General features: G+C 36.4%; 2 protein-coding genes across 3 annotated transcripts in view; both read left to right on the top strand.

Annotated features, from left to right (window-relative positions):
• Positions 1-7,387: 7,387 nt before the first annotated feature.
• LOC108972946 (vitamin K-dependent gamma-carboxylase) overlaps positions 7,388-17,753 on the top strand; it is a 20,237-nt gene continuing 9,871 nt past the window's right edge. For both annotated transcript variants that reach the window (XM_018939899.1, XM_018939900.1), the window contains exon 1: positions 7,388-7,644. The gene's annotated coding sequence lies outside the window, so the exon portion shown is untranslated. The remainder of the gene's footprint in view (positions 7,645-17,753) is intronic.
• Positions 13,147-14,164, top strand: LOC108972947. The gene has a single exon (XM_018939902.1). The coding sequence runs from the start codon at positions 13,475-13,477 to the stop codon at positions 14,138-14,140; it is 666 nt and encodes a 221-aa protein (XP_018795447.1). The 5' UTR covers positions 13,147-13,474; the 3' UTR covers positions 14,141-14,164.

Genomic DNA, 17,753 nt, shown 5'->3' with positions numbered 1-17,753 from the left:
AAATTTTATGTCAATATTGTCGCTTATCTTATACAGCTCATCGTTCCATCGAATGTGATATTCACCGTGGCTAATGCGCAAAGGACCAAAAATCTTTCGCAGAACCTTCTCTCGAAAACTCGTAACGCCGACTAATCAGATGTTGTCATCGTCTATGCCTCTGCATCAAATAGCAGGAAGGGGATGATTAGTAACTAGAAGAGTTAGGTCTTTGTTTGTCCAGAGAGTAGTTTACTTCTTAATTGCCTTCTAAGTTCGAAGTAGCACCTGCTGGCAAAATTATTCTGCGTTGGATTTTGATGCCAACATTGTTGTTGGTGTTAATGCTGGTACCAAGATAGATGAAGTTATTTATGACTTCGAAGTTTTGACTGTCAGCAGTGACATGGGAATTATTTTCTTCAGCAGTGGATTGAAGAAGTCGAGAGAGATTCCTTCTTTGAAACCGTGCTTATCGAACGTCAAGGAGAGGTCCTTCTCGATCCTGACGGAACTTTTGGTGTTGCTCTTCATCAGTTTATACAGCCTTATTAGATGATGAATGATCAAACATTTCATAATCGTCGCTGCTGCATGCTGCTTATTCTAATAGTAGAAGCTTAACTGTATGCTACATCCTGAATTGACAAATCAGAAGACCCAAGGTACTTCTGAACCATTTATACCAAAAAGTGCTTAACGGTATTGGACTTATATAGGACTAAAAAATATCGGAAAAATGTAAGTATGTCTGTCATATTAGATATTTTACATCTGGATCGATATATACCTATAGAGTCAACTAGAGCTTCGAGAATTCTTAGTGCATGTGTTATTAATATGCGGATCAAGGATGGGGGCAGAAATACTAATTTTATCATCTAGTTAATTTCGATTTTTTTTTAGATAAAAATTGGATTTTGCCCTAGGAACAAATAGTGTAAGTGATTATTTTATAATCTTCACGAAACCTCACGCATTAAAGGTTTCTAAGCAAAAGCTAATTTGCTGGCATGATTCAAAATTATATTTTATCGGAAGTAACTTGGTTTAAGTTCAATTTCGCTCATTTTTAAGGTGTGGTATGAATTTTGTATTCGCGGCCCCCTATTCATAGAGTTATTGTGCTTTTTATATCCTGAACAGAGTATATTAGCTTTGCCACGAAGCATATAACTCCCAGAAGGAAATCTCGAAGACCACATCAAATATATAAATATAGTGAAATCTAACAGAACCGGTGTGCTTATGTAGGAATTCCGTTTAAAACGGAAAGCACCTTTAATCGAAAACTAAATTAAAATATAGAACCGCAATTTGGCACAGGATCGTAGCAAGAGGCACCTGTGAGCTAAAATTTTTGAAAAAGTGGGTGTGGTTCCACCATATTTGATTTAATGAACCTCTTAAGCTACAATTACCTAATTCGCTCGTCAAATATCCCTTTACCATCCTTATCCACACCAAAAAATGTATGAAAATGGAAGGTAACCCCGTCCGCTCCCCACAGAACGGTACTGTTAAAAACTATTCAAAGTTGGATAAATCAATAACTAAATACGCGAGAGATATACAATTGTGCATCTGAGATGGTTAGAGAAGGCTTTATGGAACTGAGGTAAGTGAAATCCCATATCTTGAGATCCGCTGCACCGTTTTCGACTAAATTTATTGTGTGGTACTCTTCTCGTATTCCTATGTCACAGTGCGAAAATTGGCGAAATTAATTTCTATTTAAAACTTTCACTTTCCAGTATACAAAGAAACAATAATCAAGATAAAATTTCGAATAGTGAATTTGAGGTGTGCCATGATAAGACTCAGATACACTTGTCCATGCTTTGTTCCGGTAAATGACTTTTTTAAGTTTGTAAATAATAATTTCCCTAATATTTCGGCATAATAAAGCCCAGTTAACGTTTTGCCCTTCTAGATGCAGTGTATGTGGATCACACTTTGTAAATCCCATAAAATTGACCGTCACCTTCTCGGCCGCTGAAACATCTCCTGCGAAAGTTCTCCAAGGAAAGTCAGTTGTCACGATAGTTCATTGTTTGTACTTGTGGACCGAAGCACCCATCGCGCTGACAGCTTTCCTATGTCCAATATTTTAACCTTTAGAGTTGCCTACTTATTAGACCTCCGTCGCAAAAATAAATCTTGGTTCTAACCCAAAAAATGGTATTTAAGAAGGAAAACTGATTGATAAATTATATTTTCAATCCTTATGTGTCCAATTTAGTTACGTTGACTATTAGAGCTTGTTGCTTTCAGTTCTTACTTATTTACAAAAACCTTTCCAGATCCTTTGATGCTAACTCTACTATGTTTATAGGTTAGTTTCAGCCTACTCCAACCTTCGTTCCTTCGTAATATCAAAATCGATTATGAATTCATGCTATTTTAGATAGGTTAGTTAAGGTTAGGTTAGTCTCGTAGGCCAATGAGCCATACGTAGACCAGTTTTGGTCCTTTGCAATACCAGATGTAGTTCAGTTATTAGGTCCAGGAGGAGTAGTCATCCTTTAAAATGCTACGCGCCTTACGCGAATTTTAACAGACCCTCCTCACTATCGACACCAGTGTACTATACCGTGGGGACCCCGGATGCTTACAGTGTAGTCTTGACAATGCAGGACAAGTGCACGATAGAGGCTGCATCGTTTCCCTGGTGTCTTACTCCAGATATTTCCTGCAGTCTTCTCGATCTGTCAGCCACATTATGCGGGCGTGTGTCGCCACACGCGTTTTAGGTAGAATACTGGTTATGTATAAATTATAATTTGCGGTTACTTTCTTATTTATCTGCTTAATATTAGAGACATAAACATTAATTTATTGCATTTCAATTAAAAAAGCTGTTGTCTAAGGACACGTTAAAGGATTTACCGATTAAATGTATGTAAATCCAATAAAGCCACAACAACAAGCTAACAAGTTAAACTTGTCCAAACCAATTAAGGCGAAATATATCGGCAACATAAGGTGACAGGCATATAGTACGTAAGTATGCATCTATGTGTGTGTGTGCAGTGTATTAGTTCGGATGGCAAGTGTTTACCATCGAAGTAAGTAAATATTTATGAGCTTGGCGACGATTGGACTTGGCAAACCACACGAGTGTTTCCTAGCAAATATGTGCATAAATAGAAACACAAGTTACACATACATATGTCTGCGTATGTAAGTCTGTATTTATGCAGGTATGTATGTGTCAAGCATAGTGAAGCAACGAATACAAAAAGGATTGGCATAGTCCTTAGGTTTATTATTATGAAAATTTAAGTTTAACCTCGTGTTTTCTTGACAACAAAAAGCTCACGCCATCTTTCATTTGTCGAATGTGGAAATCTCTGAACTTTATGGTTAATGAAATGCTTGTAAGGGATTTTAAATGTATACATACATATGCATGCACTTTTGCCGATCCGGCGTGTGTGTAGGTTCAGTTGGAATAGCTATTATAAATTCAAAATTATGCTAAGAATAAATTGGGAGAAAGTCATGTTAATATTGTAAACCTCACTGTCGTGTCATGGGAGCAGCTGGATAAACACCTGAGAAGATATTTGCATACACGTGTGCTTTAAAAGTCGGGAATGTCGCAAAATGTCAATATTTACAAATATGCACCAACGAAAGTTAAATTTTTCTCTTTTTCATTTTAATTTAAAAAAATTTTCGGATAAAAATAAGCTATTTCGAAAACTCTTCAGCTTTTTTAAAATAACTGAAATACATATAGTCCAGTATACTAGAAGAAAAAATTCGCTTTTCGGATGGACTGAAGAATTTTCCAAAAGAAATAATTTTCCAAATCGCCACATAAAATGCAAAGGACTGAGTCGATAATAATTATTGATCCAATCGTGAATTCTCAAAACAAAAAAAAACTTTCAGAATAGGCACGTTCGAGGTCGATGTAGAGCTGCCAGCGCGATTTCCAAGTATTGAAGGCGTCACGGAATGCATTCTCCGGAATAGCTGAAAGCCGAGGTGCATGCTCTAGGAATCCCTCAATCTCAAAATGCTTGCCTTTCATCGGCTTTTTTAGGCAAGGAAACAAAAAAAGTCCGGAGGCCCACATTTAGGATGTAGAGCGGCTGCGGAAGCATTGGGTTGGCGMCCGTGATTAGTTAGCTCTTCTCAAGAAAGGCGGTGTGAGCCGGTGCGTTGCCGTGGTGGAACTTCCAATTGGCTGCGATGCCTTGTCGGAACCGACTGATTCTTCGCTTGAATTTCTTGAAGACTTCTACAAAAAATTTGGCATTGGCGGCTTGTCCAGAAGGAAAAAAGTTCATAGAATTTAATCGCGCACCTCTGCTCTAAGGATCGCTGCATTTTCTGCTTGCTCCACTCACACCAAACACGTCGCGCGAAAATGTTTGTCCCGACTCTCCAGGTGCCCGAAGATAACGGACCAGCCGCTCGTTCGTTAGCTAGAAATGCCCTCTACCGAATCCAGTAGGTGCGCGCATGCTCCGAAGTACAGTCGTGGTGGAAGCATTTCAGTCCAATTACATTCCGGACAAACGATGTATATACTCATATTATTTCCAATTTATTTTCGTCGAAAACCGCTCTAGCACCGCTCACTTATGGTTTTTCGCGTTAAGAACTGATAATGGGCTTGCGTCAGCTTCTTTGAAGAACATGGTCAGACGAAAGCATGCCCGACGATTGGAATTTAAGTGTGCTCTGTCCAATGCACAAAACGGGTGACCCTACAATCTGCGCCAACTAAAGTGGGATAAGTCTTCTAAACATCGCATATAAGGTTTTATCGAGCGTATTGTGTGAAAAATTAAAGGCCATCGGCCTGCAAAATCAATATCTGACCATATATTCACCATGCGCCAAATCTTGAAAAAAAAAACGTGAAAAAAGGGTCAACACCAAATCTTTGTCCATTTTAAAACTGCTTTTGACCGCGCGATACCAAAAGATTCTTCAGTCAAGGCGACTCTCTATCGTGCGACTGTTTCAATCTACTGCTGGAGAAAATAATTCGAACTACAGAGCTGAATAAAGAAGGTACAATCATATATAAGAGTGTACAGCTGCTAGCGAACCCCGAGAACATCGATATCATTGATCTCAACGTCAACGCTGTTAGTTCTGCTTTCTCTAAACTAAATAAGGAAACGAAGCAAATGGATTTGGTAGTGAATAAGGGTATGACGAAATATCTCCTATCATCAAACAAACCGTCGTCGTACTCGCGCGTAGGTTTCCACGTCACTGTTGATAGTCATAACTTTGAAGTCGTAGATATTTTCGTCTGACGTGGAACCAGCATTAAGACTAACCATAACGTCAGGCTCGAAATCCAACGCAGAATAACTCATGCCAACCGGTGCTACTAAGACCGAGTGGGCAATTGAGAAGTAAAGTCCTCCCTCGATGAACAAAACCCAAATTCTACAACTCACTCATTATTCCCATCATGCTATATGGAGCAGTCCATCGTCCAAGGACGATGACAACATCTGATGAGTTGACGTTATGCGGCTAAATTGCGAAAAGAAGAAACGACTGGCGTTCTATTGTTAGCTCGACTATAACCGCGAAAGTGGTGTCTAAGATATTAAAGAAAAGGTTTTTGGATTAGGTTGTCAAAAAAGTTTTGCGGTATTTTCGCTAGTTGGCGTTGAGAGCGCGTAGTTCTTGTTTTATTCGTCGCATCGGGTCATGCTATACCTTTTCGGAAAGCTCATTTCACGCGCTAACACGTGTTTGATTGATTGTCGTTTCTTTGAAGTCGTTCGTGAATTATAGCGTCGCAAGCATGGAGCAAAATAAAGAGAAAATACTGCATATTTTACAGTACTACTGCGATAATGGCAAAAATGCACCTCAAGCCGCCAATAAAAATTATGGGCCCGATACAGTTTCAACGTTTCCGTTCTGGTGTAGAGATGGTCGAAGTTGCGAAACGCTCCGGAAGGCCTGTCGTCGAAAAATGCGATAAAAWCGCTGAATGGGTCGAAAGAGACCGGCATAGTAGCAGCCGTAGCATCGGTCATGAGCTGGGCATGAGTCATCAAAAAAAATTTTATGAACAATTGAAAATTCAATAAAAATACCGCAAGACTTTTTTGACAAACAACATATGGAGAAGGACAAAATTACTTCAACAGTGAAGCGAGTACTGGAAATTGTGAGTTACTTCAATAATATAAAATTGTTTTCTTTCAAAATGTTACTATATATTGCTAAAATCTATTTATAAATATAAAACTAATTTTTAGAACAATCGATAGAGAAATTATATTATTTCAAAAATTTTCCTTTTTAGGCTATGACTCTAGTGACTAGGTAATTTGACAGCGAATACTTCAACTCTGGTTCTGCACTTCTTCTTTCCATTGCCAAAACGCATTTGAAGCCAAGTATAACAATTTAAAGCATTGGCACGTCAACAATGCCACATTAGCACCCACATATGCACCTAATTTAAATGCAGCCACTATACAACAAACATGCCATGAAGATAGCATCGCGTCTTGTTGACGGTTACACAAGTCCTCCTAGTTGGCACAACACCAATTAATTTATGCCGGGATTGCATTACTGAGCGACGTACGAGCAGTCGTATAGGTAACAACGGATTTTGCTAAGATACGAGTATTTAGCAGAAAAAACACACCCACACAGGCAGCCGGCGGGAGCATAACGGCGAAATGTGTTGTGTTGTACACGCACACACGCATGGACACACACATACATATACTACATATAGACGCACATGCAAAGGCAAACAGCTGAGCAACAAAAGGTAGCCATGGCGTATACGCAATCTGACATTCGTTAATTTTGTTTTGCGCTTTCGCACTCCACCTCCAAAGCGCTAACAGCTAATACAATTACACATAATTAAAAACAGCATCAACATTGAACGAGACACATTGCGATGTCAGATTTGTGAGCAGCTCCACTTGGCAAGGACATGCGCAATTGCCCTGTCGCATCAGCTTGACTGTCGTTGCGTGTGCACACATAAGTGGTGACGAAGTAATAAGAGATAAGCATACAACAACAACAACAAAAAATAATAACATTATACATAATCGACAACAACAACAACAATAATAAAGAGAATCAACAACAAACATAACAGCACCAACAAAAAAAGCTTCAACAACAAACATAACAACATCAACAACAAAAGAAGCCAACAAAGATGCTGACAATAACTAGAGCAGCACCCACCACAAAGGAGTAGCAGCAGTTTCCTGATACCACCGGTGAGCATTACATAAATATGTAATAATACCTATCCACATACATATGCGTACATATGTGTGAAGGTGTGCAAGTACACGCAGCGCTCGCTTGTAACGTATAAATACAGCGCATCTGTGTGGTTCAGCTTCAGTTGTGTTGCCGTTGGTGCGGGCGAGTTTTGCTATCGTTTGCCCCAAAAGCTTCCAGAAAAATATCTTCAACGTATATAAGTTCATGTTTTGGTGCACATTTTTCCTCCAAAGTGTATACGAAAAATTTTACCATTGCTTTTGTTAAATTTAAAAATTACGTTCTTTAACAACAAAAACCAATACATACAAACTATTATTTGTTAACTTCGTTGCCAAAATTAGCATATTCAACAAATATTTACTAAAAATAACATCAGTTTGGGTGACAAACATTTTGGATTGGCAGGTAAGTGCTGAGTTGTTGCACGTGCCACACTGCCAGCGCATTTTTGGCATTTGGCATCAGGCACTTGCTGGTAAACAAAACGACGTGCAGGAACTGCTTTGATTTGTCAAAGCATTGTCGATGAATGTATTTTTAGAAGAAATGAGTGAAATTAGAGTGGAAAGCACAAACTGCTGCCTGACAGATAAATAACAATAACGTTTTTGGGGCACACTTCCAGTGATGAGCATCCGTACAGTGTTCCTATATCGCTCTATGTCTTTAACAACCACATATATGAGAACTAATTTAGTAGTGTGTGTCGCAGAATCTGGTGTCGGTAACGATATCTAAATATCGGCTGGTTTTATAAAAATATATTTAATATCTGAAGTTTTGAAAATTAGGCCTATTTGGTTCTGGAAAAATCTATAGTTTATATTTCAAGATTTTTCGGTAGAAAGACTCATATAAATTTCATCTAACAATCCAAATAAATATTTCTCATTTTTACTACTATACACATAGAAATGCACCTCTGAGAGCTGTTATAGCTTACGTAAAGCCGAAGTTGACGTTTGTTTTTTTAATACGCTTTTATTTGTTTTCAAATATTTTCGAGAGATGAGGAATTTTATGATAGAAAGTAAAAATCTCTTAAAATCCCACACCAAATATAATATTTCTTTCTACTGTCATCGCGACTCCTTCCCGCTACACCATCCCAAACCTTCAGAGCGACTTAGCCGTATATGTAGCAGGTCCATTGAAAAGTTCCTGGCCTGACTCATAAATGGCGCTATCAGAATTAAATCCATCCTAACCTTCAAAAGGCATGTGTATAAATTGGGCAGCTCTTATTTGTTGTGAATTACTACTGTGATCAAATTGAAAGTTGAATTTTGAATTTATACTTCGCGTGTTTTTCGAATCGTTTTTCTGTAAGTTGGTATTCCTGTTAGTGACATCTATGCTAAATTTCACGTCAAAATATTCATCAGTATTTGAGATAGGTGTCGTTCTGCGAGGCTCTAAAAGTGAATTCTTCGATTTTTACTATGTCATTGGTTAATCTTGTAACTTCTGGTTATTCAGAAAATTCACATGACTACTCCGAGGACGCCGTTTTGACTCCATTGAGGATGTAAAAGTTGAATCAAAGAAGGCTCTGATGGTCATCACGACGGAGAATTCTTCCAAGTGCTATGATGACTGGAAAATTCGTTGGCATAAGTGTATTGCAGCGGRAGGKGATTACTTTGAAGGCGATGAAATGGATGAAATTTCTTCTTTTCAATTTGATTTTGTAATTATAAAAAATAGAATTTCGCGTGTTGATAAAATATTGCTTCTTGAAGGGAAAAAATACAGTTTAAGCATAAACTTGACTTGATGACGAGTTTGCGGACATTTCCCTTCAAACTCAACCATCAAGGGTTTTTATTCTAAGCTGAGACGTGGTGAAATGAGCACCGAAAATGGTAAACGCAGTGGTCGCCCAAAATAGGTTGTTACCGACAAAAACATCAAAAATTCCAGAAAATTGTTTTGGGTGACTGCAAAGTGAAGTTGTTCGAAGTTACTAGGCGCTCTAGAGATATCAGCTGAACGTCTGCAGATATAATTCATGAATATTTATACCCTGAACAGGGCATATTAAGTTTGCCACGAAGTTTGTAACACCCAGAAGGAAGCGTCGGAGACCCTATAAAGTATATGTATATATGTATAAATGATCAGTATGTCGAGCTGAGTAGATTTAGCCATGTCCGTCTGTTTGTATATATACGAACTAGTCCCTCAGTTTTTAAGATATCGTTTTGAAATTTTGCAAGCGTTATTTTCTTTTCAAGAAGCTGCTCATTTGTCGGAATTGTCGATATCGGACCACTATAATATATAGCTGCTATACAAACTGAACGATCGGAATCAAGTTCTTGTATGGAAAACTGTCACATTTCACAATGTATCTTCACGAAATTTTCGCATTTGATGTAGTATCTTCATGAAATTTGACATGGATTACTCCGAAAAAATTCTTCATATCCGATTACATAATTACTAAAAGAAATGCTCCTGTGAAGGGTATATTAGCTTCGGTGCAGCCAAAGTTAACCTTTTTTCTTGTTTAGTATGAGAAAGAAAGCTCTGTGCAAAGTGGGTGACGCGCAAGCTCACTTTTGACGAAAAGCAAGGACGAGTTATGATTCGGAGCCGTGTTTGGATATGTTCAAGGGTAATAAAACTGACTCTTTGCGCCGATATGTGATAATAGATGAAATATGGTTCCAACATTTGACCACAAGTCCAATCGACAGTCATGCGTGGAAAAACGCAATAGTCGGCTGTGAAGGTTACGGCGCCAGTATTTTGGGATGCACATAGAATAATTTTTGTTGACTACCTTGTAAATGGTACTTTAAATTTGCTGCTGATTCATCGTTTCCTTAAATCGGTCCCAGCGACTATTTGCAGTTCTCAGACCTCAAAATAATGCAAAATGGGAAGAAATTTAGTCGAAAAAATATATAATCGCCGAAACTGAGGCCTATTTTAAAGATTTCAAAGCAAAGGTAGTACTACAAGTAAGGAAGAGCTAAGTTGAGGTATAACCGAGCCAGGGTAGTACCTTCAGGTACATAAGGTCCGTTAGTGATAGGGGTCTGGGGCGAGTTTTCACCCGATTTTATTCATTCTAAGCACAAATATTATTAAGATAACTCACATATTACCACATATACTAAAATCACCCGGAAGTTCAAAATCTATATACATATTATACTAGGTATGTGATACTAATGAAAGTATTAATCAATTTATAGCACAAAAACATATTAGTCCGGTTAGTCCGGTTCACCAAAAAGTGAGCGGTGCCCCTTCCCATGTCCAATTTTCTTACTCTCATAAAGCTCTTTAATGCCATCTCGGTGATAAAATTTAATGTCACTGGCGTTATTAGTTATTTATTTATCGCRCTTTTAATTGTTTTTAACAGTAACGTTATTGGGAGTAAGCGGGGTTATCCTCCTCCTATTTCATCAATTTCACATTGTCGGTGGAGCTTCTTAAAATATTCGTGCTTAGCAAATTTGGTTGTAGCTTAAGTAGCTTAGGAGATATGTACATTAAACAAACCGGGTCGCTGCAAAAACTCGTCGAAGGTATTTCTATCCTTCTCTCTTTTATGTATAATGGTAGATACTCCTCATTTCTTACGAAGAATTAAAAAGTATAACAAAAATACACTCAATTTACTTCCTTCGAGAATCATTTTACCTATATAACAAAAACTAATGGGCTACTCTATCAATCAAGCGAGCTATAACCATTGTAGTCTAATATACTACCTTATATTTTACGCCATTTTCATTTTAAAATATCTAAGTCAAGAATCAATACAGAAATCGAAACTTCAATGCCATGTTACTCCCAATGTTAGTTAAAGGAACTTATAGCCATGCTTTAATCAACCTCAGACTCTTCGAGATAACTTAATCCAAAACAAAACCTGTCATGTTACAACATTACCTAGCTACCTTAAATCTGCCGCAGAACCTTTCTCTCGAAAACCTCGTATAGTCGACTCATCAGATGTTGTCAACGTCCTCTAACAGTGCAGGGATGATGAGTGACTTATTGAGTTTGGTTTTTGTTTGTCGAGAGAAGGCTTTACTTCTCAATTTCCTACTCAGTCCGAAGTAGCACCTGTTGGAAAGTGTTATTCTGTGTAGGACTTCAAGACTGACGTTGTTATTGGTGTTAATGCTGGTTCCAAGATATACGAGTACGAAATACGGTTGTGGGGTCTCTCTTGTGCATTGGGCAGAACATTTAAATTTCAATCGTCGGATGATGCACGCTTTTTTCAGGCAGGCTGTTTTCTCTCCACTGCGACACGGCACTCCTCATCATACGAGTTGTTCTTTTGCCTTTTCCGAAAGCCAATGTTTTCTTTTGCAGCTGTACATAAGAAGGTTGAAATTCCGTCCCACGGTTCTTTTATACCGATTTGCTGATGTGTGCTCTGAGAGCATAAGTACAAATTGAATAGAAAACCGTTCGACTGTCTGTTGTGATTGCAGCTTTTCGACGGTCGAATCTTCCTTGTGTTTGTTCACGTGCGTTTTGTTGTTGCATGCTCTTGCGTATCTTCTCTGCAACAAGATAGTGCTACGAGTCAAAGCTAGGACCTCGGAGAGTACTTGGACGTGCGTACACCTGAGTCGTGTCTTCCGTCTTATATATATCTTGGTTTAAAAGTATGCAACATGATTACTAAAAAACGCTTTGAGAGTATTACTAAAACTAGAGAACTTAATACAGACATGGAGTAATCAGTGCAGTAAATTCGAAAAGTGCTGTTTCCGGAAAAACTAGTTTAAAGCTACAAGAACCTGATATAAGCACCAGTAYCCAGTTGTACCACATACATACATACATATATTATAGATTAAAACCGACCATTTAAAATTTGTATTTCTCAACCAAACATTAAAGATAAACTCTAACAGGGAGACCTATGACGAATCAGAGTAGGGTTACAAACTGCGTCTTCGAGAGAAAAATTTTGCAATGCCTATTAACTTTCGTAATATAGCATTATGGTGGCATAGAGTACAGCTTTTTTATATTGCTAAGTCCTGAGGGGAGCAAATTTGTATTTTTAATTTGCGGTCAAACTTTTGATTCTATAATCTACTCATCTTTAAATCACCTCTTTTCTCACAAATCATCTCTTTATTTTTGACGTTTTCTTCTTTGTTAGTCCCATTTCGGTTTAAATTCTTCATAATAGACTCGTGAAAACAATAATATCCTAACAACTGTAGCTTGATTCAAATTACATCGATTTATTCAATATAACCTCCATAGAAACGCAAAAGCATTCTATACATACATACAAAAGTACGCTTTCGTTCTCCTAAATATATTTTGAGGTTATGTGTACCATATCTTGGATCAAAGCAATTACCACGGGGTTGGTTTCCACAAATATTTCGCCACCGTTAACGAACACTGGCTTTTGTGGAACGACTATCAAAGTAACTGCGAAGAAACGAAGTAACCGAATAAAACAGGAAACAAAACTACAACAAGGGTCATAGAACTGGCTGACGAACACGGTAACTAACCAAGCAGTGTACACAGCTGAGTGTCGATTACGCAAAGCGCACGAACGCAAATAGGGGTTGAGGGATGAATTACTTAAGCGCAAAAAGGTAGTAGTAGGGGTTGTGTATGTACACAACAACCGATAAGGTAGAGTCGTGTTAAACGACGGCATATGACGTTGCCGTGCCTAGTGGCAAAAGCATAAATGGGCTGCAGCGGCAGCAAGGGGTGCGAATGAGGTAGCTACGTGTGTTGTGAACGAAAATTCTCATGAAAGTGTGTATACAAGTAAATACTTTCGATACACATACATAGACTGGTATAAATTATGTATAGTATGTGCATTGGAAAATCAGCCGAAAAGCCGACAGGGAGTAACTGCTTTCGAAACGGCGAACAGTTGAACAGCAGCACTCGGAGCGTACGGAACAGTTACCGGCTTGGGCGAAAGCGGCGCACACAACTTCTCACGCACTTCAGCAAATATTCTACTTCTCCACTGTACGGGTACCTCATTCCATTCCGTTGTTCAGTGTTCGGTTCAGCACGGGTTGGTTCAATTAATTCAGTTTTAGCCTTCAGTAGGTACTGGTGGATTTTTTCACACACTTCTCCTGTTATACCGACAAAATAGTGGCAAAGTGTTAAACACTAGCAAACTACCGTTACGTGTATTGAACAACAGTAGAAAACGCATCGTCAGCCTAACTGAACTAAACGAACTAAAAAATCCAGCAAAATGGCCGAAAATTGTGGAAAGTGCAAAAAATCGATTAGCAAGGAGGGCATCGTCATTTGCAATTCAGACGATTGCATGAAAAAGTTTCATCGCACTTGCGTGAATATCGACGATGCCATCTACGATGCGATTCAGAAGAACCCTTTGATTTCCTTCAATTGTGAGGAATGTAAAAATCAATCGCCCAAAGCGCTAGCCGCCAAGCTGCAGACGATGGAGGAGAAACTGAATAAAGTCTACAATGGCGTGAATCAGATCTCGACACGTATGTATCAGCAATATTTCCAATTCGGCAACGCGAACAATGTGGACCCGAAGAAGCAAACCAATAATCTCATCGTCGTTGGTAACAACTGTAATTCGGATCGTCTGCAAGTTGTCTGCGATTATGGGCGCTGGGTGCAGGTGGGCAAATTCGCAACCTCCACTAGTGAGGATGACATTATCGAGCATTTGGCTGAGGAATTAAAGATCAATAAGAATCTAGTCAAGTGCACCAAATTGGTGAAGAACGATGCGAATCTATCGCAATTGTCATATTGTAAATTTAAGATTTCCATACCGGATTATCGTTTCAATGAGCTATTCAATGAGAATATCTGGCCCAGTGGTGTTATGGTTAGTCCATTCACACCACGTTCGCAATTGAATCAGAATCGTATATAAGGCAAAGCCATTGAAGGGCGGGTGGATGAGAGCGCTAATCGCAGACGGATAAATACGAAGAAGAAGAAGCGGAAAAGAACAAAGGAGGATGGGGAGGAGAATGGCGGGGAGGGTGATTACGAAAAGAACGAAAAGCAAATGGAGTCGCGACCACAACAAACGGCTGCGACTGCGACTGCAACAGCGACAGCGACTGCGACAACGGTATTGCAGCACGACGAAACACCGGTGGCGGCTGAAACGGGCACACCAACGCCAGCAAACTGTGACAATACAGGAAAACAGGTGAAGAACGCAGGCGACAATGAAGCGGCGCTAAATGAAGTGCAAAGCGAGGAAACACAAGCACAGTATCGTGAAACAGCCGACGAGGGCGTGTGGGAAGTGGAAGCAGCAATGCCGGAAAACGAAACGAACGATGTGACTGATGCAATGCCAGCGGCCGAAGAGGAAGAAACAGAATTGGAAATAGACGAAGAAGAGGAAGTGGGCGAACGGGCAGCAGGCACGACAGCAGTTGAGGAAGTCGCCGGCGAGAGCATAGACGGTTAGGGGCATGGCATGTGTGTACGATAGAGACAAAGTCCTTCGCTTTTCCGCTAAGTGGGCGATGCAGATGGGTGGGGGAACGCGAGCGCGCAACGTATGTGTAAGCATATACACACGGCAATGGGGTTGGAACAATAACGAGCGATTCAATGGCTAACAGCTCGACTGATAGATGGGGATAGAACAAAATGCAAAACCGAACATACACACTTACATATGTAAATGTAATGGGAATGTGTACGATTTTGAAATACAAAAACAAAAATGTCACATTTATGTACATTTTCTACATTTTCCAATGTGAATTAAGCCGAGCTCACTGCTAACAAGAGCTTGGCTTCAATTTTCAAATATTTAACATATATACATACAAATAATTGAATTGTATTGTTTTCGTGGAAAAACCATGGAAAATAGAATTAATGAAATTTTTAACGGCAAACAAATGCTGCTAAATTCATTACGCACCGCAGCAGTGGAGAAGCATTTCAAGTGTTTTAAAATGTGAAATTGGCGAAAATAACTGAAATATGCAGTTTTATATAGAAGCAGTCACAATGCTAAAATATATCTATTTATATGCAGAAATTATGTGCATGATTTATCTAGTAATTTACAAAGCAAAATAATAATGAATATTTGTCGTACTTACACACTTATCAACGCAAACGAAAAAAGAAAACTATATTTAAAACATTTAAGAAACGTACATAACCAGTACATAACCGAAATGATACCGTAAAGCAGACACGAAGTGGAAATTATCTAAACAAAAATTATGTATCTAATTGCAACTAATATTCCCTTTAAAAACATATGTAACACGCAGGTGAAGTTAGAAAACCAAAAAACATAAATATTTTAGTGCGATTAGCGCTATTGTAAAGCAAATACCAAATACTTACAAGTACACCTATACTTTTTATTGTATTTAAAGGCTTAAATTTGCATTAATATATATAAATATCTTTTTTTTTATTATTTCCATGTAATTTCATAAGAAAAAAAATAACTGCAAATTTCAAAACTTTTCAAAGAATTTTAGCGCTAACCGCACTTTTATAAATAGGATAAATTGACATTATTTATAAAAACTTAAAAGTTTATATACTATTTAATATGCTATTACCCAAAGCCATTAAAAAATAAGTTTTTGAAATTCAAAAAAATCTGAACTTAAAAGATTTTCTTTTCAAGCACATAATGATCAGATTCTTAAAAAAAATTTTTGAAATTTAAAAAATTCTGAATTTAAAAGTTTTTAACCACATAATGATGAATTTTATTAAAAAATAAAGTATTTTGAAATTAAAAAAAATTTAATTTAAAATATTTTTTTCAAGCATACATATAGTAATGATCAATTTTATTAAAAAATAAATTATTTTGAAATTTAAAAAATTCTTAGTTCGAAGTATTTTCTTCAAGCACATAATCCACAATTCTTGGAAGCAGAAGTTGTTGAAATTTAAAAATTCTGCATTTAAAAGATTTGATGATTATAATCTTGAAATTCATCAAAAAAGAAGTTTTTTAAATTTTAAAAATTCTGCATTTGAAAGATTTGATGATCATAATCATGAAATTYATTAAAAAAATGTTTTTARAATTTAAAAAATTCTGAATTCGAATTTTTTTAACGCAATAATGCCTAAAATCATGAAAAATGAAGTTTTTGAAATTTAAACAATTCTGAGTTTAAAAGATTGAAAAAAGTTCAAGCACATAATGATCAAATTCATTAAAAAAGAACTGCAAATTTAAAGACTCTGAATTTGAAAGATTTTTCGTCAAGCACATAATGATGATCAAATTCATTAAAAAAGTTTTTTAAATTTAAAAAATTATGAATTTGAAATTTTTTCAAGCACCTAACGCTATTCGAATTTCAGTACATATTAGTTACTTGAAATTAAAAAAAAACATATAAATATATTTATATAAAATATTCCATAGTAAAATTAGAAAAGAAATAAAAAACATAATATTTTCAAAAAATTCTAACCGCAAAGCAATTCAGCTGTTATATAAATGTATTATATATATTATTATATATAGAATTCACTATTGGTCACATAATACATAAAATGGTCAAAGAAAGCATTTTCGAATATATTCAATATTTTTCAAAAATTTGCGCGTAACGTTTTAATAAATATGTATGTATATGTAAGCACACAAATGATTCTTTTAGCATTAAAAAGAAAATTCTAAATAAAATATTTATGAAGTTATGAAATTACGCAGATTTTATAATTTTTATAAATGGCGGCGTGAAAAGTTTAAAAACAAAATTTCGCAAAAATTTTGAAAAATTCACACACGAGTTCTCCTAAAATTCTAAATTTTTGTAAAAAATCCAAACCTCTGAAAAAAATTTAATGAAAGAGTGATAAAGATATTAAACATTTTTGGATTCAAAGTTTCTAACTATTTTAAATTGAAATTGGAAAAATAAATTTTTCGCAGAAATATGATTAAAATACATTTCTCCCAAACTTCCTGATATTTACAAAAAATGCAAATTCCTTCAAAATTAAAAAAAAGGATATACATTTTTTTGTATTCAAAAATTTCTCTTTTTTAATTATAAAGTTTGAAAAATAAATTTTCGCAAAAATTTCGAAAAACATCTAACAAACTTCAAATATGTATAAAATGTTTAACTTTTTAAAAATTTCAAAAATGTTATGTTCTAAAATACTAAACAAATTACCAAAAATATTTTAAAGTTTTGCCAAAACAAGTTTTAAAGATTTCTAAAAAAACGTGTTTAACTTTTCAGGTTTCAGTATTTCTAATTTTTCAAAGATTTAAAAAAATATTGAGTTCTTTAACTAAACTTAAACACTTCTAAGTTTATCTTTTCACAAATTTCAACATAGATATATTCTGAAATACTAAAAAAAATTCAATTTTTCAAAAATATTAAAATTTTTCAAAAATATGTTTTGATATGGTATTTTTGAAAGACAACTATCTATAACAAATGGTTAAAAAAATTTAATCGATTTTAAAACTTTAATTAATTTTCCAAAAATATATTAACTTTAAACATGTTTAT

Source organism: Bactrocera latifrons, unplaced genomic scaffold, assembly GCF_001853355.1.
Source record: "Bactrocera latifrons isolate USDA-ARS-PBARC rearing strain unplaced genomic scaffold, ASM185335v1 scaffold_44, whole genome shotgun sequence".
Classification (NCBI taxonomy): Eukaryota; Metazoa; Arthropoda; class Insecta; order Diptera; family Tephritidae; genus Bactrocera; species Bactrocera latifrons.
This window is presented reverse-complemented; position numbering and strand designations above follow the sequence as displayed.

Bases quoted from the DNA above. Each gene is read 5' to 3' on its own strand.
- LOC108972947 (XM_018939902.1), top strand. From the start codon at position 13,475: ATGGCCGAAAATTGTGGAAAGTGCAAAAAATCGATTAGCAAGGAGGGC.